Source organism: Delphinapterus leucas, chromosome 7 (genome assembly GCF_059928025.1).
Source record: "Delphinapterus leucas isolate spDelLeu-1000000601 "Yukka" chromosome 7, BTC_Dleu_Yukka2, whole genome shotgun sequence".
NCBI classification, from domain to species: domain Eukaryota; kingdom Metazoa; phylum Chordata; class Mammalia; order Artiodactyla; family Monodontidae; genus Delphinapterus; species Delphinapterus leucas.
In genome coordinates this window covers 90377922-90404667 of record NC_143135.1, presented here as the reverse complement: position 1 = coordinate 90404667, position 26746 = coordinate 90377922, and the positions used below count along the sequence as shown (strand labels likewise).

Below are 26746 nucleotides of genomic sequence, written 5' to 3'. Positions count from 1 at the left end.
AATCCCAGGCCCGCCGCAACCTGCCCTGCAACTCGCAGACCAGGCCAGGCCAGCTGATGGGGGCAGGACAGAGCTCCCTGAGCCGCTGCCAAGGAGGAAGTCCCTGCCTGGCAAGCTCCACACCAAGCCCAGATACCTCCCCTCCAGGTGACATCACCACCACCCACCTCCCCACGTCTGCCCCCGCCTCCTCCCCAGCGGGAACTCACACACGATCATATACACACCGCACCGCACACGTGCACATGCATACGCCAGACCAGCCCCCATAGCCAGCCTGGCGCCACGGGTCAGTCCACCTCTAAGGCAGGGACTCAGATCCACAGCTTTATGATAGTCAGATTTGAAACCGGCCATATAACTGGACACAGCAAAGGGTGAAGGGTGAGGCAGGGGGACCAGGACCCATGTAGGATCACTCGTGGGCGGTTGGAGCAGACCCTTCCTTCCCCGCAAGAGATTGTACGGCAGACCCGGGCCCTGGGACCAGAGCCACCAGGAAGGCGGTCGGTGCAGCAACAGGCTCTTGGCCGGGGCTTTCAACTGGAAGTGGAAAACTCCTCCAAACTTTCAGCTCCTGCCCTTGCACAAAGCACGGGCGTCTGGTTGTCCTGACCGCGCCCGAAGAAAGGGGCCAAGTCACACAGACGTGAGCTGGGAGGGAACACTTCCCTCTCCTCTGTGCCTCCCTCCTTCTTCAGAGAGAGCTCTAGGATGCAAGAGCCCCTGTGGACTCGGGGGCAAGTGATTAAAGGTGGCAGGAACCTTGGGAATAAAGAGGGAACTCACTTTGGGGGCTTGAGTCCAGGTACAGGAGGAAGAGGCTGAGAGTTGGCTAGAGACACACGTGGAGGAAGGGCTGAAAGGAGATCTCTGAGCCGGGGGTCCCTTCCCCAGCTACAACCTCAGTGTTCCTCTCCCTATCCCTCCACCACCCAGGGGACCAGGTTCCCGTCTCCTCTCAAGGTCTAAGGGGCAGCTGCAAGGACAGGGAAGGGGCCCTGCCAGAAGCCCAGCGTCACTTGCACCAACCTCTCTTCCTTACAGGTAAGGAGACTGCAGGTTGTCTAAACTTCCGTCTGGGCTCCAGGCTCAGCCCCGGCCAGAATGGCCAGTGAGGGCTCCTTGCCCTCGAGGAAGGCGACAATGCCCTGCTTTTAGCTCCAGAGGGCCAGCTGCAGGGGTGTGCAGCCTACCCCGTCCTGGGTGTCCAGCTGGGCACCGGCCTTGACCAGCACTCTGAGGATGGCCATGTTGCCCTTGAGGGCGGCCAGGTGGGCAGGCGTCCAGCCCACCTTGTTGCGGGCGTGGACGTCTGCATGGTGCTCCAGGAGGTTGATGACGCTCAAGAAGGCCCCCCTCTGGACTGCCAGGTGGAGGGGCGTCCAGCCTGACTGCTCGGGAGCATTGGGGTCAGCCCCACACTGCAGCAGTGTGGACACCACCACCTCTGCCCCATGACGGGCAGCCAGGTGCAGGGGGGTCCAGTTCATGCCTCCGGGAGCCCCCACGTCTGCGTGGCTCTCAGCCAGCAGGTGGATGATCTCCAGGTGGCCCTTGTAGGCTGCTAGATGCAGGGGCGTCCAGCCCTGGTGGGTCGGCAGCTCGAGGCTGGCGCCGTACCTGAGCAGCATCTTGCCAACAAGGTGCTTGCCCCTGGCAGTGGCGATGTGCAGTGGGCTGTAGCCTCTCTGGTCAAGGGCATCAGCGGCCGCCCCACTCTTTAATAGGTGTTGGATGGCCCTCACTTTGCCTCGCTCCACCGCCAGGTGCAGTGGTGTCCTCAGGTTTCTCTGCCGAGCATCCAACTCGGCCCCCTGGCCTGTTAGCAGCTTGACCAGGCTGACATGGCCAAAGTAGGCGGCCACGTGGAGAGGGGTCTTGCCCTCAGCCTCCTGCAGGTTGGGGTCAGCCTGACGGGAGACCAGAAGCCGTGCCACATTCTCAAAGTTGTTCTGTACAGCCAGGTGGAGCGGGGTCCACCCCCCGTGCTCCTGGGCATCCACACGGGCCCCGTGGTCCAGGAGGAGGCGGGCAGTGCGGTCGTCCCCATTCTGGGCTGCGAAGTGCAGTGGGGCCCAGCCGTCCTCGTCCACCAGGTTGGCGTTGGCACCATGCTTCAGGAGCAGGGCACAGAGGTCGGGATGCTGGTCCTGGGTGGCGACGAGGAGGGGAGTGTAGCCGCAGGCCGTCTGGCAGTCCACGTCAACCTCCTGGGCCAGCAGAAGCCTCACCCGCTCCAGGCGGCCCTGAGCCACCAGGAAGTGGAGGGCAGTGACCTTGTTCTCACGGATGCGCAGCTGCTCATCACTCAGGACCAGGCTCTCACTGTCTGAGGGAGTCAGGACCCGCTTCAAGTAGTCTCCTGAATCTGCTGGGACGAAGGTGAGATTGAGAAGAGGACCTCTAACCTGTCCAGAGGTCATCTCGGCCATCCCCCTGCCTCCTGGAAGTACCAGCCAGGAACAAAGACATAGGAGTGAGGGCAACGTCTTTCCCAGCATCCCGGATCTCTATGCAGGCTCCACTGCCCTAGAGAACTGACTCTGGCAGCTCTTCCCGTAAGGATGAGGCAGAAAGAGGCCGGGGTGCAAATCCTGACTCTACCTCTTGGCATCACGTGTTCCCTGCCTCTTTGAGTTTCCAGCTCCTGATCCGTAAGGGGACACGAACAATGCCCAACCTCATGCTACCACTGGGAGGACAAATCATATCATGTAGGTAAGAACTCCCCCAGCAGTGCTTGGCACAAAGTAAATAAATACAAATTGGAGATGAATTTGCAGCTGAGCTCCGAGATCTGAACTCCTCCTGAGCCATTAAGGACCCACTTCCTCCTGCTCTACCCAGTGGTGTATTAGAATTAAAAGCAACAATTTCCAAAACAAAAAACACAAACAAATGAAAATCACTGCTCAGCCCAAACCCCCAGAGATTCTGATTAAATTATTCTAGGGTGGCTCAGGCATCGTATACTTTTTCATTCCCCAAGTAATTCTAATACGCAACCGGAGTTGAAAACCAATGCTCCTCCCCGGCCAGGAAGGGAGGAGTCCGGCCTCAAAAGGACACGGACTTGAAGGGGAAGCAGAGCCAGGCCCCCGGGGGCATGTGCATTTCTGGAGCACAGGGCCGGGTGCCAGGAAAGGGAACCCGGACTCCTGATTTGTGACAGGCCTGGGAGGGGAAGGGGGGCCAGGGAGGATGGGGACAGGATATGGTTTGAGTTCACTTTCTCCTCCGCTGTGGGTTCTCTGGTTCCAGCTGCGCACTCTGGACTCACCGCTGTCTGTTAGCTCCTGGCTGATCTCCTCACTGACCTGGGGAGGGAGAACCAGAAGACAGGGGGCGGATCAGAGGATCAGGGCAGTCCTGGCCTATGCCGGCCTCCACTCCTCCCTTCACCTGTCAGGACTCACATTCCACCCTGTCCTAGGAGACCCCCTCCTCTCTCATCCCTGCCACCAGCTGTGTCTAGGGGAAAGCCCCGAGCAGAGGAGGCCCTGCCAGAAAGAGGTGGCCCAGGGCCTTGACTTCCCCTTGGGCCACAGGGAAGGCAGGGCGGCCCTGTGGGTTCAGCCAGGAGCCCCACGGAAGCCCACAGCTGGTTCCCAGGTGAGGGAAAGGACAGCAGAGCCAGGATGACGCTGACCCATAGGGTGTGAGAGCCTGGGAGAGCCGAGGTCTCCCTCTGCAGGACAGGCTCTGTTTAATGTCACGCATGTGAGGGATGGCACGTCCTTCTCAGAGGCTCTGAGCCACGGCTACCACCAGCCCTTAGAGCATCTTCGAGCAACTTAAGAAAAGGTGTCCCCGAGTGGCTGCCCAGCTTGGCGAGCAGAGCGTGCACTGGCTCCGGTCCCCACCTGCCCCTCAGCCAGGCAGCCTCATGAGGAGGGACCTGTGCGCACATCCTCAGCGCCTGCCGGAGACCAGGCCCGCCCCACGCTCACCTCCCGGGGCCAGCGCAGACACGCTGTGCGGGACACCTTCCTGGCCAGGGCCTCGCTCTCTGGGTCAGCCACAGGACTCTGGAGCAGGGACAGCAGCGTGTCTGTCTCCACTGTGATGTCTGCTCCAAAAAAAGCAAAAGAAAGTGACAGGCTGGGCTGCAGTTCTTCCCCATTTTAAATACCCTAATATGTCCCATGTCCCCCCTCCCAAAACCCATCCCTGGGCTCAGGGGCATCCACACATGCGCACCAGAAGGCCGGCAAGCTAGGGTCCTGCCTTGGCTCAGTGGGGCCACATTTGGCAAGTCCCTGGCCCTTTTGGAGGGTCAGACCTGTTCCATAAAGCATTGCTAAGATGCTCACGCTTACACACGTGCATACATTTGCATAGTTCCTAAAGGAGTGGATGACCGCAAGATCCATCACGCCTGTGATCTCATGGTCTGGGAACATTTTACCAATGAGGACACTGCAGCCTGAGAGGACACAGGCTAACTGGAGCCTCAGAGCCGGGCCCAGATGCCTTCCAGCAATGAAGGTTTTCTATTCTACCTCCCATAAGGTTACACATTAACCCAAAGAGACCAGACCGCAGTCCTCAGCTGCCACTGGCCCTCTGCCATCCACACCCCCCACCCTCCCACCCCCTGCCAACACCGCACTGTGGTACAGAGTCTGCCCTAGTGCCATGCAGGGCCCTCCCTGCAGAGCTCTCAGGAGTGGCCCGGGGCTTCAACCACCGCTCCTGGCCCGTGGGCCCCCCCAGCCCCACCCATCTCCCTCATCCCTGTGTACATCAGGCTGATGAGAACCTGGAAAGCAGGGCCTCTTCTTGGGGTCCTGGTCCCAACAGCGCCTCATCAGGTCCACCATATGCTGGGCCTCCGCCGGCCACTCATCAGAGACAGGCTGCAGGGAGGGCCGCAGGCCTGCAGCCACTCGCACCATAATGGTCATCATGTTGAAGCCTGTGAGAGGGGGCCCAGGCTATGCGGGTACTGAGGCAGGGCCAGAGGGGCTGGGCAGGGGATGGGGGCTCTGAGGATCCCGACAGGGTGGTGCACACAGCAGGGGCCCCATAAATGCACAGTAAGTTAATAACTAGATTGCAGGCTGACTTGAGGCTCAGATTTGAGCAGCTGGGTCTCTGGTCCAGCTCCAACCCCTCCCAGGCCGAGACCGGCCATGGCCCCTCACTGCGGGCTTTTGCTGTCCAAAGATGGCAGGACTGACCAGCAGGCCTAGTTACAGGCTCTGATTTCGAACTTTGCTGGATTATCCAAATTCCCTGACAATCTATTTGCCTGACACCTGGGTGGCAGGGTTGGGGGTGAGAGAAACAGGAAAGAACACTTTGAAGCAAAGGAACTAGAGGCAGAGAGTATGGCCTGGGCTAAGGGTTGCCCTTTCTTTCACCGTCATGTGAGCTCTAGAAAGTAGGGGGAGGAAGGAAGGAGGGTGAGAGGACGGGAACCTTTAAAGAGCAATACGGTCCCCAAGAAAAACCTGCCGCCTGCCCCTGCCCCCACGAACCCCCAGCCTCCCAGCCCCTTCCAGGACCCCATCTGACGGTGCCACTGTCACGTGCTACCTGAATACGGTTTCTTCTGAGTGAGGATCTCCCAGATGACAATCCCGAAGCTGCAGATGGGGGAAAGTGCCCCCTGAGTGGCGTTCTCAGATATCCAGCAGGGGGGCCCCACGGACCACACAAACCTAGGCAATGCCTCTCCAGCCAGAATCCCCCCGCATCCCTCCTCCTCCCACGTGGGCAGGGAGGGGCCAGACCTCATCCTTGTCCTGCCCTGCCCTTTGGGCCTTGGGGTCCAGGCAGGGCGTTGACAACAAGCTACGCCCTGGGTATGTGGCCTGGAGCCCAGCCTCCATCTCACCTGTACACATCGTATTTGGGACCTGGACCCTTGTTGCTCTCCAGGAACATCTCAGGGGGGATGTAGCTGAGGGTGCCCTGCAGAGCTGACCTCTTGATGTACTGCATCTGGGCCGACTGTTCCATCCACTTGGACAGGCCAAAGTCTGAAACCTGGGAGGAAGCCCGGATGGGGATGGGGGGAAATACAGTCTTGCCTCTAGAAAACTGCCTGAGCTTCACATCCCTCCCACTGTCTTCACTGCCAGGGTAGTGTAGCCGCTGAGACCATAAGCCCTCTCCCAGCACTGCCATGTACCACAGGGTGACCTTGAGCAAGCTACTCATTTTCTCAGAACCTCCATTTCCTCATCTATAAAAGGGAAACAAGGTAAGTACTTAACTCACAGTGCTAGCATGAGCATTAAATAAGGAAATATACAAAAGGCACTTAGAACAGTGCCTGGCACATGGTAAGTGCTTGGAAGGTGTGGCCATTACCCAAAGGGACTGTGGAAAAAGTGGCGTCTTTGGTGAGCTTCTGTTCATCCCACTTTCACGGGCCCTGAAGCAATGACACCATGTATATTTATCTCTGACTTTGCTTCCATCCATTGATTCATTCATACATCAATAAACTGACAATTCACTGAGTGCCAGCTAGGCTGGATACTGAGGATCAGGGAGCAGATAAGAATGATGAAACCCTCGCACCCATTACTCTCCTAAGTGCTTATTCAAATAGGGGGTATAGTCGCTAATGAAATAGTTTCACAAATGACTATATACTTACAATTGGGGTTAGCAGTATAAAAAGAGAGGTACGGTGAGGGTATATAACAGGGGCCCACGGGGGTGGATCAGGGAAAACCTCCCTGAGGAGGTGCTGTTTAAGCTGAGAGAGACCTGAAAGATGTGTAGGCCTTTGCTGGATAAAGAGGGAGTGGGGGAACACTGTTCCTGGCAGTGGAAACAGCATGTGCAAAGGTCCTGGGGCAGAAATGAAAGCGGGGCGTGTTTTAGGAACTGAAAAGATGGCCATCATGACCTTTCTTAAGAACATCTCATTTACACACATTCTCACCTGAAGCAAAGAATGGGATCGAGATTATTCTACCCACATTAGAAATGGAAGACTGGCATTCAAAGAGGGGTTTTGCAGACGTCCTGATACCCAGTTTCATGCACCAAATTTCATTGTGCATCTATCTGTTTTAGGTGTGATCCCTGCCTTCGGCATTTGTCCGTGAAGGGAGCTGCTTAAAACTCTTGACAGGGGACTTCCCTGGTGGTCCAGTGGCTAAGACTCCACACTTCCAATGCAGGGAGCCCGGGTTCGATCCCTGGTCAGGGAACTAGATCCCACATGCATGCCGCAACTAAAAAGCTCCCGCATGCCACAACTAAAGATCCCGCATGCTGCAACTAAAGATCCCACATGCCACAACTAAGATCTGGTGCAGCCAAATAAATAAATATTAACAACAACAACAAAAACTCTTGACAGGCCAGTCAGGCAGTAAAAAATCCTGTTCATCTGGAGAAGGCTCTGGAGTGAAAGGGGGCAGAGGGGTTCACTAGGGTCCTTACCTTGACATGCATGTGGCTGTCCAGGAGGATGTTGCCTGGCTTGAGGTCCAGGTGGAGAAGTGGTGGGTTAATGCTGTGGAGGAAGTTCATGGCCAAGCCGGTCTCATGGATGATGCGGAACTTGAGCTGCCAGCAGAGGCTGTGAGTGGGCAGCATCTTCTCCAGGGAGCCGTTGGCCATGAACTCCATCACAACACCCAGGGGCTGCTCGCATACCCCGTAGATGGACACGATGTACTGAAACTTGATCTTCTCCATCTTGGTTGCTTCTTCAATGAGGCAATTCACATCAGAGCTATGGAGGGGCAGGAGCGAGAGACGGAAGGAGCTGACCCTTTAATTACAAGAGCAACTAGCAGGACACACAAACTAGACTTGATACCAGGTTGTGCAGGCCCAGAGATGCCTTGGGAGCTTGCAAGGTAATGGAGGGGGAAAGAGAGACACGAGGGGATGTCCAGTGGATGCACAGATTAGGGTCCAGATGGCTCCAGCAACAAGACAGGAAGTAAAGGGGTCTGCAAATTTAGGAGCCAGCCCATTCTACAGAGGCGGCCACAAAAAGCCTGCCATTTATTCTGGCCACTTCTATATGTCTACCTCCCCTAGGAGATCGCAAGCCCATGGAGGACCAAAATTATGCCTCCTGCTTCTCTTTTAAAATATGATTTATTGAGGAACCACCTCACAATGGTCAGAATGGCCATCATTAAAAAGTCTACAAATAACAAATCCTGGAGAGGATGTGGAAAAAAGGGAACACTCCTACACTTTTGGTGGGAATGTAAATTGGTGCAGCCACTATGGAAAACAGAAAACTAAACATAGAGCTACCGTGTGATCCAGCGATCCCACTCCTCAGCAGATATCCAGACAAAACTGTAACTCAAAAAGATACATGTACCCCTATGTTCATAGCAGCACTATTCACAATAGCCAAGACATGGAAACAACCTAAATGCCAATCGACAGATGAGTGGATAAAGAAGATATGGAACATATATGCAATGGAATACTACTCAGCCATAAAAAATGAAATAATGCCACATGTGTAGCAACATGGATACAACTAGAGATTATCATACTAAATGAAGTAAGTCAGAAAGAGAAAGACAAATACCATATGATATCATTTATATGTGGAATCTAAAATATGACACAAATGAACCTATCTATGAAACAGAATCAAGGACACAGAGAACAGACTGGCGATTGCCAAGGGGCAGGGAGTTGGGGGAGGGATGGAGTGGGAGTGGGGTTAGCAGATGTAAGCTTTTATATAGAGAACAGATAAACAACAAGATCCTACTGTATAGCACAGAGAACTATATGCAATATCCTATGAGAAACCATAATGGAAAAGAATATTAAAAAAATAATGTATATATATATGTATAACTGACTCACTTTGCTGTACAGCAGAAATTAACACAACATTGTACATCAACTATATCTCAATAAAAAACATTGAAAAAAAATTGAAAAAATATATCATTTATTGACTTTTTGATGGTGAAAGTAATATATATACCTTGTAGAACATCTAGGGAATAGAAAAGAAAGTTAGGGAATTCCCTGGCGGTCCAGTGGTTAGGACTCAGTGCTTTCACTGTGGGGCCTGGGTTCAATCCCTAGTCGGGGAGCTAAGATCCTGCAAGCCTCATGGCACAGCCAAAAAAAAATAATAAAAATTGTAATAATAATTAAATCATCACTAACCCAACCCTCTAGAGTTGGCCTCTTAATAATTTAGCGTATCCTTTTACAATACATTTCAAGGAACCTCTCTCCTTTTCTCCCTCCCTGTCACTCCTTTCTCCTCCACTCCCTCTTGCCATCACATAGTGTGGGCTGTTCTGCGATCTGCTTTTCCCTGTTGGTGTAGCGGAGCACTTCCTGCATCGTTATTCTCTCAAAGCAAGCTCGGTAATGGCTGCACGGGATTCCATTTTGGAGATGAAGTATAAGTTTTCATCTTGGTACTCCCCACAGCACATGGCCACGTACAGCACAAGGCATCTTTGTTGAACTGAACAGAAGTCAATACTTAAAGGAAAGCCTTACAAAATAAGCATTTGCAAACTTTTCACTCTTTTCACTGTATGTGCCACAAAACAGCAAATATGCAAATTGTTATAAATTGTTCTGGGATTGCGGGGATGAAGATTGAGGAGAAATGACATCTTTAAAAAGCAGAGTATTTGCAAAGCTGCACTGGCACTGCAGTCAGAGGCTGCTGGAAATGTGCTCACAGGGCCTCCCTGGGAAGCCAGCCAGAGACTCCTCTGCTCCAGGGAAAAGCACCTGCTCTCCCTCGCATCTGGACAGGTTGGCTAGTCCTGGTTTCTGCCATTCTTGTCTTTACTGCTTTACTGTTCAAGGACTCTCCCCCTCAAACCTCTGCAATATTTTTTCTTTTATCTGTCTCCTCTTGTACTTTTGAAGTCACAAGAACTGAGAAGACACCTGTCATGAAGTGGAAAAAGCAAGGGATCTGGGATCACGTTGCCCTGCTTTCGAATCCCAATTTCACCTTATTCTCTGTATGACCTTGAACAAGCAAACTCTCTGGGCCTCAGTTTCTTAACTGTAAAATGGGAACAACAGTAACTTGCACAACTCCCCTGGACACCCCGACTTCTTGAAAGTGTTTGCTACACCTGTTGTCTTTCTCTTTTCTTCATCTCCCCCCATCCCCTTTCATCTGGTTTATGGTCTTAATACCTCACTGACAGGCTGTTGCTAGTCACCGATGACCCCCATGTTGCTGGAGCCTACAAGCAATTTTCTCGTTCTCAGTGTAGGGTCAGTGCCTACTTTGCGGGCTCCTACTGTGTGACCTGATCATTAGGCCCAGTCCCGGGCCCTCTTCTTTCCTCTTCTCATTCCGTACTCTGTCTCTAGGCAACCTCAGCATCTCCAACTGGGTATTCGACACTTTACGTGTCTAAAGCTGAACTCTTGATTCTCCCCTCAAACCCGCTCCCCCCTCAGCCTTCTCCATCTCAGTGAACGGGGCCTCCATCCCTCTAGCCCTCAAAGATCTTGCTTATCCTGGACTCCTCTCTTCCTCTCCTTCCCACAAGCTGCCCCTCAGCACATTCCGTCAGCTCTACCTTCAAAATATAGCAAGAATCTGACCACTGGTGACCACCTCTATCCACTGGCATCTTGGCCCAAGCCTCCTAACTGGTGCCTTTGCTTCTCTCTCTTCCCCTCCACCACACAATGGCCTACAAAGCCCTCTATGACCTGCCCCACCATGTCAAGCTTGTTCCCTCCTCAGGACCTTTTGCATTTGCTCGTCCCTCTGCCTAGAACACTAAGAGAGCCTGAGAGAGCCACATGGTTTGCTCTTTCTTTGCTTCAAATCTTTATTCTCAAATAGTACTTAATTAGGAAGGATTTCAAGCCTATAGAAAATAGCAACCCTGCTCCATCAATCCTTATCCCCCCAGAAGAGAATGAAGGAGGAGAAGATGCCCACAGGAAGATGAGAAAAACAGTGAGAAGGGAGAGTCTGACGGTGAACAGGAAGATGCAGAAGGGGAAGGGGATGAAGTGAAGGGAGGGGAGAATTTGGATGTGACGGAGAAGGTGATAAGATGAAGAAAATGAGGAGGATGAAGGGGAGGAAGAAACTAGGAAAGCTGAAGGAAAGACTCCAAACAACCTGCACAAAACCCTACCTTGCTTTATTTGTTCTTGAGTTCCGTATTGGCTGGACTGCTCAAATGGAGTTGGTAGCTTTTCTTTTAAGGTAGCTGTGATACAAACCCTAGGACACCCACCCACGCAAAGAACCAAAGAAGAGTTCCTGTGACATTCTGCCTCCACCCATTTAGTCCCTCTCGGAAATCTACCACCGAGCATTATAACAAATTTATAGGCGACGACAAAATTATAAGCATTGTCAGAGTTTCGTGTAAGACCCTTGCGGTAGGGTGGAGAGCTGCGATTGGTAAGTCAACCATGTGTGGCTACCACTTACACTGAGATTGTAACAGCATTTTTCCTTTCTGTACAACAAAGAAGCTTGGTAAATAAAATCTTAACATTTTGGGCAAAAAAGCCCACAAATTACTATTTATTGGAAGATCAAAATTTCTTTTTGGAAGATCAGACTACTCAACTCTCCTCAGGTATTTTAACCAAAGAAAATGCCAGGTGGTTTGTAAGGGATACAGATAAAAATATTTGCTTGTTCGTTAGCTTTCTGTCTTCCTTCATTAGACTATAAACTCCACCAGGGCAGAGACTTTGTTTCGTTCACTTAGTGCCTAGAATGAGTGAACGTCATCTATGTCCTAGCTTCAAATACACCCGTAACAAATGATTCACAAATTTTAATACTGTTAGCTCACAGCTTTACTCTGAAGTCTACTTGACAATTCTTCTTGGCTGCTTAGAGGCACCTTAAGCTCAACATGGAAAGCTTTCCTCTCTTCACCCACTTAACTCAGACTCATCTTTCATATTTCAGCTCAAGTGTATCTTCCTCAGAGAAGCCTTTTCTGATCTCCGACTCCAATAATAAGCCTTCATGGAACCACAACTCTCTCCTCTCTTACACCTCTCACAGCAGCACACTTACATTTACACGTGGGGTTATCTGATTAATGTCTTTTCTCCCCTATCTGCAAGCTCCTGGAGAATATTTAGAGGGCTATATCTGTGGCATTCATCTTTATATCTCAGGGTCCAGCACAGAGCCTGGCACATAGTAGGTGAGCAATAAACATTCATCAGGAGGACAAATGAATTGAGATGATGGAAGGAGGATTCAGTGAAGTCATACTCATGAAACTCCTCGTATAGCACTCCACATGTGGCAGGCATTGATTACCGTAAATCCCTTAGTCCCTTCCACCCAAGGATTCCTGGAATTGGGAAGGGAATTGAGATGGGAGTTACTGTCAATGTCTCATGAGTAGTCTTGTCAATGCTTCAAAGGCTGTAAATGATTTGAATAGATCCTAGAATAACCTGACTCTACTCCCAAGCCAGGATGTTGAGGGAGGAAGGTGGGTGAGTCTGGGGCTATCTCACTTTGCCCTCATTCATTAAGCAGGTGGGGGTCTGGGAGTGAGAGAAGGGACTTGGGTGTGTGGGACCGGAGGCTGTGTCTTGGGAGCTTGCATAGTGACCACAGAGAATGACCAGAAAAGATGCCAATAGGAGTTGCTCCCTGCACCCCCAAGGCGCTCTAGGTGATGTCCCAGGAGGCTTGGGAGGAGGACATGGTTATCATCTCAGACTTCACATCCCAGAGTCTCCATGGCTGCACGAGGGGCGAGGGCACAGCCAGTACCAGCAAAGATGGGTTGAAGCAATGGGAAGGCAGAGATGGGTGGAAGCAATGGGAAAGAGGTAGTAAGAGGGAAAAGGAGGCCTGCCAGGGAGTGGTCATAGTACGTATAATGGGACCTGGGAGAAGCCAGAGACAAAAACAAGGACGGAGACAGCAGCATCCCAGGGTTGACCTGCTGGCAGTGCCGGTGTGAGGGCTGGACAGGCTCTCAGGCCAGCAGGCTGGGCAGCCTCCACCACCACCCCCTGCAAGCCCCCATCAGCCTGCACGGGCTGGGCTGGGACCACACCAGACAGGAGCTGCCCCTGGTGTGGGACCTGTGATTCCCCCCAGGTCACTGAGCATCACTGAGCCAAGTGCCACAGGCTCTGAGCAAGCGCAGCCCTGCCTGCGCTGCGAGTTAGGGGGTGGGTAGGAGGGTGGCAGAGGGTCATCCAGAGCAGTCATCACCAAGCCGACACCTGGAAGGAAGGTGAGGCTGGAAAGAAGGAGGCGCGACCAGGTTGGGAGGTTGAATGGAACAAAGGCGTATTTGGAGGGTAGTTCCTGCTCACCTTTGACCTCTGTGGATTTCACACATAGGTTTGATTCCACAAACAGAGCCAAGTTTATTTCAGAGCCGTAAACAGACAGGGCTGTGCCTGGGGAGCTCAGGGCACAGGACAGAGTTTAGAAAAGTGGAGAGGACAATTCTCAGCCGCAACCCGGCCGCCCCTCCCTCGGGAGCTCCCCGGGCCTCGGGCTTCCCTCCGCAAAAGGAGCGGGGAGGCAGGCGGGTACCTGATGGTGTCAGGCTGGAGGCAGCGGGAGCACTTGATGGCGTACTCGGTCCGCCAGCGCTTGTGCCGCGCCTGGAACACCTGGCTGAAGCCGCCGCTCGCCACTGGGCGCCAGGTGCCCTCGAAGTCGTCGCGGGTGAAGACGGGGAGGCCGCCCAGCCGCTGCTCCACGCCCGCGGCCATGGGGGTCGGCACAGCCCGGGCCCTCCAAGCGCCGCGCGCTCCCGGCCGGCCGGGCTGCACCCTCCGCTTCCTGCGAGGCAGGTTCCAGGAGGGTGGGGTTGCGAGCGGGGAGGAACTGGTTCAGCCCTGCGAGGGCGGGGAAAGCCAGCGTGAGCCCTGAGGCCGCGGGCAGCGATGGGGGCGCGGACCGGAAAGAGGGTTCGTCTCTGCGCAGCACCCCAAAAGACTCTGCCCCGCCCCACTCTCCTTCCTCAGTCTCGGCCTGTGATTTTTTTCCCCCCAGCTTGATCCTGGGTAGGTGCTGGGAGTGGAAGGTGTCCTGAAATTAGAAACAGGAGTCTGGCCAGAGCAGTTGGCCCCCTTTGATTTGGACCTAACTCTACGCGGAAGTAGATTCATTTATTCATTCAACTTGTAAGTCCTGAGGGTTTATAAAAGGTTCAGGGCTCTGCCAGGGGTCTCCATTGTAGAGCTAGGGGCCTGGAACCCAGGCCTCCATAGCAAGTCTGGAGTAAAACGTTGTAATGCGGATTTTCTGGTCTGAATCAGTTGGCTTGGCTGACTTAACGCTTCCTTTGTTGTTGATGGCTTTTTGTTTGTTTCTTTGCCAGTCAGTCTCTGCATGCAAAAGGTCACCAAGGAGGAGTCAGCAGGACCCATGGGGTGAGAGGCGGGAGCTCCCCTTCTTGGCACTGCTTTTGGCCCCAACCTGAGAGGGATGAGTGCTGGGTCTGGGGTTGACCACGGGGGAGGTGAACTCCTTAGCCCAGTTACTGGGGTGGCTTGTTGCCAGGGGCCAGAGATGAGGCTCAGGGAGCAGCTGGAGCATGACTGGGGCAGCCTGGGAGGAGACGAACACAGAGCAGGGTGGGGCTGTGGAGGAATCTGGTCAAGGGCTCAGTGCGGAGACTCGGGGCAGGAGGGGAGAAGATGCACCTGCAGAGGCAAACGTGGCTTCTGGACAGATGTGAAGCTGTCCTGGTGGGTAAAGTTAGCCAGTGGCAGAGGGAAGGGAGGTGTCCTGCGGAAGCACATCTGGGTGGCCTCCCCTTCCTTTCTCCGAACTCCCTACTTCCTTCCTCTTTCCTGGCATCCACTGTGGGAGGTCCCTTGGTCCTTGTCTGGGGGTACAAGTGAGGATACTGGAAAGCTTCCTGGTGCTGAACCTGGGCGGGGCGCGGGGTGTTTCTGGGTTTTGGGTCCATGGACTTGCCCTCTCACCTGAGAGACCCCCAGAACAGAGAAAATTATAAGTGCTTGAACAGGTGGCTTTCCCAGGGCCATTCCAGGGCAGGTGCTGCTAAAGGAACTGTCACAGAGCAGTGGAGGGTAGGTCACTTCTCACCTGCAGCTGGGCAGGTGAGCCAAAGTCCACAGGGAACCCCCAGGTGACCATCCTCAAGTTTGAGGAGCCTGCCTACCAGAGGAGGACATGCCTTGCCTTTGGCCCTAACCTGTAGAGCCCTATATCCTGACTCCTACCAGACTCCTGGGGAGCAGCATGGCCATGATAGGTGAGCAGGGACCCCTTGTGGGAGTTGGGGCACTTGCGCTTCCCATAACAATTTACCTGCCTTCCCCAGGATGAATTCTGGTGGACAGAGTGAAAACTGAAGATTGGCCCGGAGACAGCGCCACTATTGAGCCTTAACTTTGTTCCAAGGTCAGTAGTTCCTTTACCTGCTGTACAAACTTTATAGATATGATCTTGTTTAAATCCACAACAACAGCGTGAGGTTAATATCTCCCCATTTGTGAGGGATGGGGGGACCAGGCTTGAAGACAGTAAGTAGTGAATGGCCACATAACTAGTAAGTGGGAGTTGAGATTCAAACCCAGGTCTGTTTGGTCCCTGTGGAAAGGGTTGGGCATAACAGGAGCCTTTAAAGGATATGGGGGAAAAGGAGGGAAGGGGGTCATGCTCCCTGGAAGAGGGTGGAGGCGATGGAAACTGTTCCAGAGCAGGAGACATACCCCCAAAGACAATGTCAGAGGGAGGCCCTGGCTTGCTTTGGTTGGAACAAGACAGGGCCCGACAGAACTTACTGCCCCTGGAGCAGCCCTGCCTACTCCTGACAAGTCTCAGACCCTCCCCCAGGGAAGCTTGGAAGATGACAGAGGATATTATTGTCAAGGAGATCAGGAGACCAAGGACAATGCTTCTCAGCTTCTGCTGGGTGGGTGAGCATGGAGATTGGGAAGGTGGCCCACTGGACCTAAGGAAGGTTGACTCTGATCTCTGACCCTCAACATGATCTATCTAGGCCACTGGGGGAAATACCAGGGTCAAATGGCCTGAATCCATCAAGGAAATTCCCCTTGGACCAGTTACACTTGAAGTGGCTCTCTAGGGAGAGCAAGAAACCAGAAGCTGCCATTGGCCCTCTGCAGAGACCGTCACAGGAGTGCTGGGGGAATCGTCCCCGTGGGAGGAGATACCCAGGGTTCAAGGCAGATGTCAGAATCCCGAATAAAACTCTTCTTCATTTCTTTACAGGGTGGGCGGAAGGACACAAAGGACCTGGCATGTGTTACTGTTGACCTATCTGTTGAAACAGCCAAGCTGAGGGATCAGGCACCTCCGAGGCTTTTGAAGAATCTGGCAAAATAGATATGTGCATGTACCTATAACTACAAAATAGATATATACCTGTAGCTGGGCTCTCTAAAGTGGGCCAGGACAAAAGCCTAGTAGTCTTTGGAAAAACTCTGAGAGAAGTAAGGGGAGGGGCTTTTTCTGAATGTAAAGTCACAGAGGCAAAGAGTTCCTGGATCCCTCATTAATAGGTAGGGTGATACTTAGGGATCTGGGAAAGAACAACGACAATCTATAGACTGCTGATTTTTTTTCCCCAGTGGTCTGAATGCAGAAGTTCCTAGGTCCTGCCTGCCTAGGAAGTCCACAGCCAGTGGGTGGAGAGCAGAGAGCTGGAGAGGAAAGCTCCACATTCACTGCCCTCCTACCCATGAACGGGGATGGGTGTGATGAATGGAAATGAACTACTAGGGTAGTCTGACCATGATCCAGTCCCACCAGAAAGAGCAAGAAACATGTTCTAACCATAGGAATTTTGCTCCAAGATGCTCCGAGTCCTTCCTGTTGACTCTATCAATATATTTTACTTTGGCAGATCAGGGATGAAAATTTTCTGGACTCAGAATTATTAAATGAATTTTGGTGTCTGATTGTTCTGGGGGAGGGCCTGCCACCCCCAGACCAGCAAGTTGGTAGTGCAGCTCTGCAATACTTTGAAAGATGCTGAAATCCAGTATGAGCCTTTCCCCAGACCAGAATGACAAGCTCTTTGCATACAGGGAAGTTCCCCAATCTGTCCCCATTCTCCACCCTGCAAACATGTCACAGGAGGACACCTGGATGAGTTGTGGCAGGCTCCAACGTCTGGTAGCCCATGAACCGAGGTGAGGGCAAGGTTAGTCAAGATGAAGCAATGAGTTCAAGAAACTGGGACACCTGCCCAGGAAGGAAGGCTCTCCCAGAAAGAAAGGGAAGGAATGAGGCGGTGGCAGCAGGGCTTAACTGCAAGAGCATGTGAGTCAGGCAGACCTGATTTCAAACCATGGCGTTTTTCCTACCACCTGTCAGCAGTCGGGCCTTGGTCACATTACCACATCTCTCTAGGTTCCTCCATCTGTGAAATGGGATGATAATATAATACAATACTCATTTCAGATGGTTGCTGAAAGGATTAACCTTTTAAAAATATACCTAAAAGGACACCCATAGGCAAAAACATGAACCAACCTCAACTTCACATTATCAAAAAATTATCTCAAAATGGATCATTGACTTAAATGTAAAATGTAAAACTATAAAACTTTTAGAAAAAAGAATAGGTGAAAATATTCTGAACCTAGGGTTAGGCAAAAAGTTCTTAGGCTTAACACCAAAAGCAGAACCCACAAAAGGAAGAGTTGAGAAATTGAACTTACTCAAAATTAAAAAGTTTCACAGTGTGAGAGATCCTGGGATGAGGATGAAAAGTCAAACTGCAGATGAAGAGAAAACATTTGTAAAGCACATATTGGACTAAGTGCTAATTTTCTAGATATCTAAGGAACCCTCCAAATGCAACAGTAAAAACAAACAAACGAAAAAGCTATCCCATTAGAAAATGGAGAAAAGACGTGAACAGACATTTCAATGAAGGGGATATACAGATGGTGTGATAGGGAAGAACAAACCAGACTCCATATTAGGTCTGTTTCTTTTACTGTAATGTTTGTATTCTGTTGCTTTTGCTTCAAGTTTAGAATGTTGCCTGTAGACTGAAATATACAGGATAGCCCATTCTCAAGTCTCTGACGTTTAAGGGTATAACACTTTTCCATTCAAATAGAGATAAAAAGTGCAGAACAGAGAATAACATTTGTCTTGTTGGATGTTTACAGGAACATTGTGACCTGACCTAGGTGGACAGCTGCAAGAACAAAGGATTCCTACACCAAGAAGTGTGCAACAACCAACCATGCCCCTCGCTCATCTGGCCTTTAAAAATGCTTTGCTGACTATTTACAATAGCCAGGACATGGAAGCAACCTATGTGTCCATCGACAGATGAATGGATAAGTGGTGGCACATATGTACAATGGAATATTACTCAGCCATAAAAAGAAACGAAATTGAGTTATTTGTAGTGGGGTGGATGGACCTAGAGTCCGTCATACAGAGTGAAGTAAGTCAGAAAGAGAAAAACAAATACCGTATGCTAACACATATATATGGAATCTAAAAAAAAAAAGGTTTTGAAGAACCTAGGGGCAGGGGCAGGACAGGAATAAAGATGCAAATGTAGAGAATGGACTTGAGGACACAGAGAGGGGGAAGGGTAAGTGAGAGAGTGACATGGACATATATACACTACCAAATGTAAAATAGAGAGCTAGTGGGAAGCAGCCACATGACACAGGGAGATCAGCTCGGTGCTTTATGACCACCTAGAGGGGTGGGATAGGGAGGGTGGGAGGGAGACGCAAGAGGGAAGGGATATGGGGATATATGTATACGTATAGCTGATTCACTTTGTTATACAGCAGAAACCAACACAAACATTACAACATTGTAAAGCAATTACACTCCAATAAAGATGTAAAAAAAAAATGCTTTGCTGAAAACTTTCAGGGAGTTTGGGGTTTTTTGGACATAAGCCAGCCATCTCCTTGCGTGGCCCTCCAATACACCTTTCTCTGCTCCACCCTTCGACGTTTTGGTTTGTTTAGCCTCACTGTGTGTCGGGTGCATGAACTTGCATTCAGTAACAATGGCTAATAAGTGCATGAAACGATGTTAACATTAGCCATTAAGGAAATGCAAACTGCATCACGACACACCTATGAGACTGACTCAAATTAAAAAAAGACATCACCAAATGCAAGTGAGGATCACTGACATGTTGCTGGTGGGAATGGAAAATTGTACAGCCACTCTAGAAGTCTGTTATAAAACTGAACATACCGTTACCATACCACCTAGCAAAAGCACGTTGGGCATCTGTCCTAGAGAAACGAAAACATATGTTCACACAAAAACCTTAACCTCAATTTTCATAGCAAATTTATTTGTAGTAGCTGAAATCTGAAAACAGCCTAGATACCCTTCAACAGGTGAATGTTAAACAAACTGGGATATGGATACTGTGGAATACTACTCAGCAATAAAAAAGAAGGAACTCGCGATGCACATAACAACGTGATGAATCTCCAGGGAATTCTGTTGAGTGAAAAAAGCCAATCTCAAAAGATTACATTTATATTAGATTTTTGGAATGACAAATTTCTAGAGATAGAGAACAGGTTAGTGGTGGTCACAAGAATTACACAAGTGATAAAACTGCAATGAAAACACACACGCACACGAGTGCATTAAAACTGGTGAAATTTTGAATAAGATTTGTGGATTGTATCATTGTCAATTTCCTGGTTGTGATATTGTGCTATAGTTATGTAAGGTGTTACCATTCGCTTGGTGAAAGGTGCAAGGGATCTCTGCATTATTTCTTACAATTGCATGTTTATCTATGATTATCTCAAAACAAAAAGTTTTAACAGTGCCTGTAAAACCCTCTTCCTCCATCTCGTCCTCTAATTTCCTTCTATCTTCTTCATCCTCCTCTCATTTCCCCTCCCCCTCCTCCTCCTTTTTCTCCTTGTTATTTCCAGGCAACATTACATTCTCAGAAGAAAACTCTTTCCATTACAGCGGAAAGAGAGTGAGTAACCTAACATTTACCACGGAAAGCCTGGAAAATACCTGGCCCCCCATGGACACACAGAAGCCCTAAAGAGGGAGAGCAAAGGTCACTGTGTTAAAATGTCTGAGGCAGGAGAGGATGGTGGGAAGAAGCCATCCAGTTCCTTCTAAAACTCAATACTCTCACCCAGGTGATTTGGTCAGGTAAGCTGGTACTTCTGGATAAAACCAGAATTACATCTGATAAACCAAATTTGAAATAGTCTTTCAGAGAAAGCCAGAAAAAAGATCTACTTACCATTCTCAGAATTATTTCAGTGCTCTCTATTCAGCATACCTCACCGAGGCTTGTGAGACTGTGGTCCAGCAGTTGAGATGTGCAGGCATCAGGTGTGGGCTGGGCTGCAAAGCCAGGGGCACCAGCACGGCTTCACAGGGGCCACAGGGTGTCCCCACCTGGCCTGCTGCTAGTCAGGAGGGCCCGACGGCGAGGGGCTGGCATATATGTCTGCTGGGTTTGTTTCTACCCAGGCTGATGGTCTTATTTCTTCAGAAGAAGAGCCCCCCTTAGGACCAAAATGAGTACAGAAGCAGGAGTGAGAATGGGATAAACCAAGGATGGAGTACAAGCATTTCTGGATTTGGCAGGATATCCATTCTTTCCCCCTGATGTAAAACACCAGGTTCCCCTTAGAACAGCTTTTGATAAAAACTATTTTAAGTGTCAAGAAGGCAGAAATGGAAACCCTGTGTTTCAGGAAAGACAGTTCTCATTGTCATAATTATGACCACAGGTTCTTTGTAGCCTTGGGGGCTTGTGATCCTGGTTGGGTCCATATCAAAATAAGAAACAAATGTCCCAAGAACCCTGCCACCTCAATCAGCTTAGAAGAAACGCTTGGCCATGGCCAGGGCTTACACTGGGCCTCCTCAGGCTTAGAGCTCTACACTGGATCCAAGAGATCATGGTCAATACCTTCTCCAGGAGTTACAAAGGGGCTTTGAATTTAAATATGAACGCTTTTAATTTAATGACAAGTCAGGCAGGGAGATGTGAAGAAAGAAACTGAGACTCCCTTTAGCAGGGACCCTGGAGGGAAAATACTCCCCCAGACGTCAACCTTGAGATTGGTCGGGGCTGGATTGTCTGCCTGGGCATCGGCCAGCCTCCTCTTTCCTCTGGGCCCTTCCAGGGTTGGTGGGAGCCAAGAGGAGTGGGACCAGAGAGAGACCCAATTGCTAAAAGGTGGCTTTCTCAGGTTGTACCAAGACAGGCTGGGACCTGGGACCTGGGGCCTTTGCTGCAGTGCTTGCACCTGGACAAACATCTCCTCGAGCAACAGAATACAAAGAAACTATAAGGGACTAAAATAACTGCGTGCATGCGCAGTTGGGGCAAATCATGAACAAGATACAGAAAGGCCAAACCCAACTGCCCTTCCAAGGTGCCGAGGTGCCCAGAGCAAAAGCAGGGTACTGCTCATGATCTCTGCACACGGCACCACCAAGGGGATGGGCAGACCACCTGAGCCACGCCTGCCGCCCGACACACAGATCCGTCTCTACCCTCACCCTGTTTGAGGGATCGAGCTAGGTAGGGCACCTGTTGCTTGTTCTCGCTCTCTCATGCTGCAGCAGGGGCCCCAGTAAAACCTTGCCTGAATTCCTCATGTGGCCTCTTATCAATTCCTCTTGATTAAAGAGTCCAAGAACCCAGGTAGGTAACAGTACAATAGGAAGTGCTGGAAGCTTGCTGGCTCTGAAGGAGAAGAGAAGAACTTCTAAGATGTGACTCATTTCATGCTTCTTGTACTGTGTTTCTTTTTTGTTTACCTTGCTGTTTAGTAAACGTCTTTCTTCCTTTTTTTTTTTTTTTTTTTTTTTTTAAGGTTTGGAAAATTAGACTACTTTGGGCACACTAAAAGAAACCAAAAAAAGATTTTGTTTGTTTGTTTGTTCACCAATTGGTTTAGGTGATTGTGAAGAACACAACTCTTAAAAGTCAAACCTCAAATAGACTAGTAGAATGTAAGCTCCTGGACAGGAATTGTGGTGTGTCTTGTTCACTGCTATGTTCTCAGCACATGGCATATAGCTTGGAGGGAGCTCAAGTCATATCTGACAGCGAAGGAAGGAATGAAGAAATGGAAAGGCGAAGCTCAGGGGTAGAGGCTGACTTTTGGGGTCCCTCTGACATTTCTCCAGGGTCCTCTCTTTTCCCAGTGAGTTCCTCCTCCTGTTACAGTTTCCACTTCTGCCCACACCCCAGGGCCAAGCTGCAGAAGCACATAACATTTACACTGACAATTTTAGGGTAAGTAGATCTTAAGCAAGGTAAAGGAGACAAGGGGAATCAGGTGGAGGGTATCGATAAGTGCTCTTTTGGTAACAGTGACAATTCAAACTGGCTGAAGCAAAAGGGGGACTTGTTATCTCACATAACTGGGAAGCCCAATGATAACCTCAGGCACAGCTGGATCCGGGGGCTCCAACAATGATGTCAGGGCTCTCTTTAACTCCATCTGTTGGTTCTCCTTTCCTCTATGCTGACTCCATTCTCAGTGAAGGTCTTCTCAAGGATGGTAAAATCTCCACCAGCACAGCTCCAAACTCGGGTCCTAGTCTTCTGAGCAACCTCAGTGAAAGTAAGTGCTCCTCTCTTTCCTTTGTTCTCCATGTCTGGGCCGAGCTCTGATTGGCCCTCTTCAGGTCACATGACCACCTCTGAGCCAATCACTATGATGAAAGGGATGTACAATGCTATGATTGGCTTACATTCCATGCCCATCTCTGGAACCAGGGTTAAAATCAGCTCCATCTAGGGCTTCCCTGGTGGCGCAGTGGTTGAGAGTCCGTCTGCCGATGCAGGGGACGCGGGTTCGTGTCCCCGTCTGGGAAGACCCCACATGCCACGGAGCGGCTGGGCCCTTGAGCCATGGCCGCTGAGCCTGCACGTCCGGAGCCTGTGCTCCGCAACTGGAGAGGCCACAACAGTGAGAGGCCCACGTACCACAAACGAACAAAAAATCAGCTCCATCTAAATCATGTGGTCCACGCATGGGGAGGAGTGGTTCCCCAAGGAAGACTGAGGTGTCATTTGTACAACACGGGGAATGGGTGCTGGGCAAGCAAATCGACTGTCCAGTCTACAAGGAAATAGCAAATCTAAAGGTCCTGACCCAGAGAAGTGAGCTGGTCAGTCTGAGGTCATAAACATGACTAGGGCAGAGTTGGACCTCAGGCTTTTGGTCCAGGCTGGTCCCAGAGTGCCTTCAGAAAGAACCCACTGGGGCCACCTTGTTTGGCCTCCTGTTGCTGAACACACAGTATTCCCTGGCCACCCCTGCAGACGCTGATCTTCTTTTCTCAATGACTCTGGTTACAGCGGGAAACAGCCCAACTATTTGAAAGTCTGTATTTCAAAAACACCATTCCTGCTTCAGTGCCTGACCTGAATTTGATTCTGCCAGTTCTGAGAAAAAAAAAAAAAAGGCCCTTTTTTTAAAATTGCATTTTTAATGATGCAGAGCCTCAGATGTGTGGTCCAACAAGGACTAGAGATCCTAAACACATAGCACTTTCATGGAGGAGGTTGTCCCCAGCAAACGTCTAAGGGAAAGGTGAGACCAAGTCTAGCTCTAGTTATCAGAGTTTATTCACTGGTGCTCAGAGGGGGTCAGTGCCTTCCACTGATTGGGTAAAGAGGGAAGACCACATTTCTCCTGATGCACTTCCAAACTGCCCTTGGGAGAAAAAGTCACAGCTGAGTTCAGTAGGAATAAAGACCATATAGGAGAGGATCTGTTTCATCAGACATATAATCCCTCCATTTATAAACTGTAATACTGAGAGCACTCCCACAGAATTCTGAAGTCTTCTAAATGTTTCCTTTTGCTTGAAGGACACCAGGCACCTTGCCATACCTGGACTTTGGAGTGATAACCCCTGTAATCCAAGGGCTGGGGTTTGGAGGATCCTTGCCCTCAGTGGATGTTCCTCTAATCCTTGAGGTCAGGTGAATGGATCAGAAGCCAAGATCACATTAGCTCCAAGGAGAGTTTTTGCTTGTGTCTGATTTGTTTGTCACCCTGATACTGCCCTGCTATAATTATCATAGCAGTGGATGAGGAAATATCATCCATTTCACCCAGAGTCATTTTACAGTATCCAGCACAGTGCTTGGCACATAGTAGGTGCTTACTGAATGAATAAGGAGCTTATTCAGGATCAATGAGGAGCTTTTCAGGATCAATCTGTCATTTAAGTGACCTTGGCTGAGGAGTTGCTTGGACAGACCCTGGGCTCCCCCACCCTGTCTGAGGGGGGACAGCAGTGTCTGGAAATCTGAGCACCTCCATTTCTCAGAGAAAGTGTCCCAACTTCCACGCTCATGCCACCTCACACCTCCTCTAATGTGTTTGGGAATCTGTTGGGAGGGTACTTCTTAGTGGTGGGGAGATTTAAGCTGCTATCTAACAGACTGCTGATGGATTAGCAAGGCTTTCAGATAAAACCTTAAAGGGGTTAGAGTTTCATTTTTCCCCCATGCTCAGGGGGAAGAACTGCTGCTTCACTGTTGCCGTAGTTTGGGACCGACAGTGAATGAGAGGGGAGGCAGGGCTGGGTGGTGGGCAACAAGGTTCAAGGGAAAGGCCAGATTCTGGTTCCAGCCCAGCCATGGTTTCCTCAGGAAATTCTGGACAAGACATTGAATTTCTGGGCTTCTCTTTCCTTAGCTTCAAATGGGAAATAATAATACCTACCTGACAGGGGTATTGTACACATGAAATGAGAGCAGTGACATGAAAGCCCTTTAAAGAAGTTAAAAGTACTTCCCTGTGTGAGGCTATTATTTTCCTGCCACAGGAAACAGACTGCAGGACTGAAGCCTCTGCTTGAGACACCAGGACTGCTGGGTGGGACTTTTGAATAAGGCTCTTTGGCTTACATTTGCCCAGAGCATAACAGGGAAGAACATATCTGACTCCATATTGGATCTGTTCCTTTTAGTTTAACCTTTGTATTCTATTGCTTTTGAGACAAGTTAACCACTAAAGGGATGCTGCCAATAACTTAAAGTATACATAATCTCTGGGAACCCTCTCTCCCATGCCCAAGCATTGAGCTATAATACCTTTGTTTAGTTCACAGGAAACATCCTGACCAGGCCCACCCAGGAATGGCTGCAGGAAAGAAGAAATTAACACACCCCCACCAGAGTCTGACTGGAGCCAGGAAACAATGGCAACAACTTATTGCCTTTTAAAATTTACTTCCTCACCTCCTCCTCTTTGTTCCATAAAAGAAACTAACATCCAAAGCTGGGATAAATGGTTCTTTGGGACACTAGTCCACCTTCTTCTCAGTCTGCTGGCTTTCCAAATAAAGTCCTTATTCCTTGCCCCAACACCTCATCTCTGAATTTATTGGCCTGTCATGTGGAGAGGAGTATGAGCTTGGACTTGGTAACAAGAGGAAACACAAAGGGGGACCATCTCATTCCATGTCCTGTGGATATTATGACAAAGAAATGTGCAGCAGCCACATACTCCTCTGAGGAGTCGGGGACCCAGTGGCTTTGGATCCAGACAAGATAATGTCATGACTGAGAGGGAAGCCACTGTCACTACTGGTGACTCACCCACATGCTCTTGAGGACAGAGCCAAGCACATACTCAAGGATGTGCCCTCCAGATGACATAGCCTTTGAATAAGGTCATTAAACTCCTTCTGTTTATGCCTAACTCTCTTTTTCTTGTTCACAAGACTTCTCATGGGAGAAATCTTCCAGGTCCTCCAACTAGAATTTACATTCTAGTTGTAGAGAAAAAATAAAGACACAGAAAAGAATTTCACATCAAAGTACTTAAAAGTGCAGCACACTGAGACAGGAATTCAGAAGAAGGACAAAAAAGTGTGGGCTGGAAAGGGCTTGGCGCAAATGTATGAGTGCCTGGAAGGACCCAGGGTGTTACCAAAATAAACTTGGGTCCATTCACCTGAGTGCGAATCTACTGACAATTGGATTGTAGTGAAGGAAAGTACAGACTTTATTGCAGGGCGCCAAGCAAGGAGAATGGGCAGCTCATGCTCAAAAACCCAAACTCCCCGATGGATTTCAGAGAAGGGGTTTTAAAGGAAGTGTGAGGGAGGAGGCTGCAGGGTGAGCGATCAGCTTGTGCACAATTCCCGGATTGTTTGGCATCAAGGTGAAGTTTCAAGCATCATCAACCTTCTGGTTTCAACCAGTCTGGGGTCTATGTGCCTGCAGTCAGCAGTTTCCATCTGGTGGGGTCTGCTTCCTGTAAAAACAACTTAGGAACGTGTGTCAGGCCTTTGTCTGTATCTTTCAGGGAACTGGGAGTTCAGTGGTTCTGCTGTGTGGTGGATTTATAGTCTAAATTGTTACCAGTTTTCCAGCCCAACAGCTGCCCTTTGTTTCTACATCTTCACATTTCCTAATCATTAACTCTTGAGCCAGCAAGAGTCTCCCTTGAGGCCTGGGAGACTAAATCAAAAGCCTTTAACTTCAAAGGACAGGGACACAGGGGTTTGTTCAATCCCCCCTTTTCTTTGATACTCCTCAATCTTGAGGGGAACAGATTCAGGAAAAGAAAGGGAGTAAAGTTTTGGATAGAAAGGTTAATCATAAACTCAGCAGAGGAACCCAGACTTAGGGGGACTCAGTTTCAGGGACCGATCTTCCACAAGTTGCTTCACCCCTCCATGCCTTAGTTTCCTCCCTGTAAAGAGAGAATAATTATAGTGCCCACCTCATTAGCCAGGATCTGAAACCTAGTAAGCATTTAATGAAAGGTACCTGCCATTTTTATTACATTAGCGCTTTGAGGA

General features: G+C 50.0%; 1 protein-coding gene and 1 long non-coding RNA gene across 2 annotated transcripts; one reads left to right on the top strand and one right to left on the bottom strand.

The window, feature by feature from the left end:
• Positions 1–314: 314 nt before the first annotated feature.
• Positions 315–13785, bottom strand: ANKK1 (ankyrin repeat and kinase domain containing 1). The gene is made up of 8 exons (XM_089915542.1): positions 13505–13785; positions 7414–7741; positions 5846–5997; positions 5545–5594; positions 4766–4921; positions 3954–4072; positions 3284–3320; positions 315–2371 (listed from the first exon to the last, which is right to left on the bottom strand). Exons 1-8 carry the CDS (start codon positions 13684–13686, stop codon positions 1158–1160), a joined length of 2238 nt encoding a protein of 745 aa, XP_089771668.1. The 5' UTR covers positions 13687–13785; the 3' UTR covers positions 315–1157.
• On the top strand, positions 13775–26430 carry LOC111166925 (uncharacterized). The gene is made up of 5 exons (XR_016393930.1): positions 13775–14100; positions 14298–14349; positions 15270–15349; positions 16184–16307; positions 18097–26430. It is a non-coding gene; the product is annotated as an uncharacterized LOC111166925 (long non-coding RNA).
• Positions 26431–26746: the final 316 nt, after the last annotated feature.

Bases quoted from the DNA above. Each gene is read 5' to 3' on its own strand.
- ANKK1 (XM_089915542.1), bottom strand. From the start codon at position 13,686: ATGGCCGCGGGCGTGGAGCAGCGGCTGGGCGGCCTCCCCGTCTTCACC. The intron at 5,595-5,845 runs GTGAGATGGAGG...CCCCATCTGCAG, and splicing joins CCCAAATACGATGTGTACAG to CTTCGGGATTGTCATCTGGG. The intron at 3,321-3,953 runs GTGAGCGTGGGG...CTCCCTCCCCAG, and splicing joins GTCTGCGCTGGCCCCGGGAG to GTCAGTGAGGAGATCAGCCA.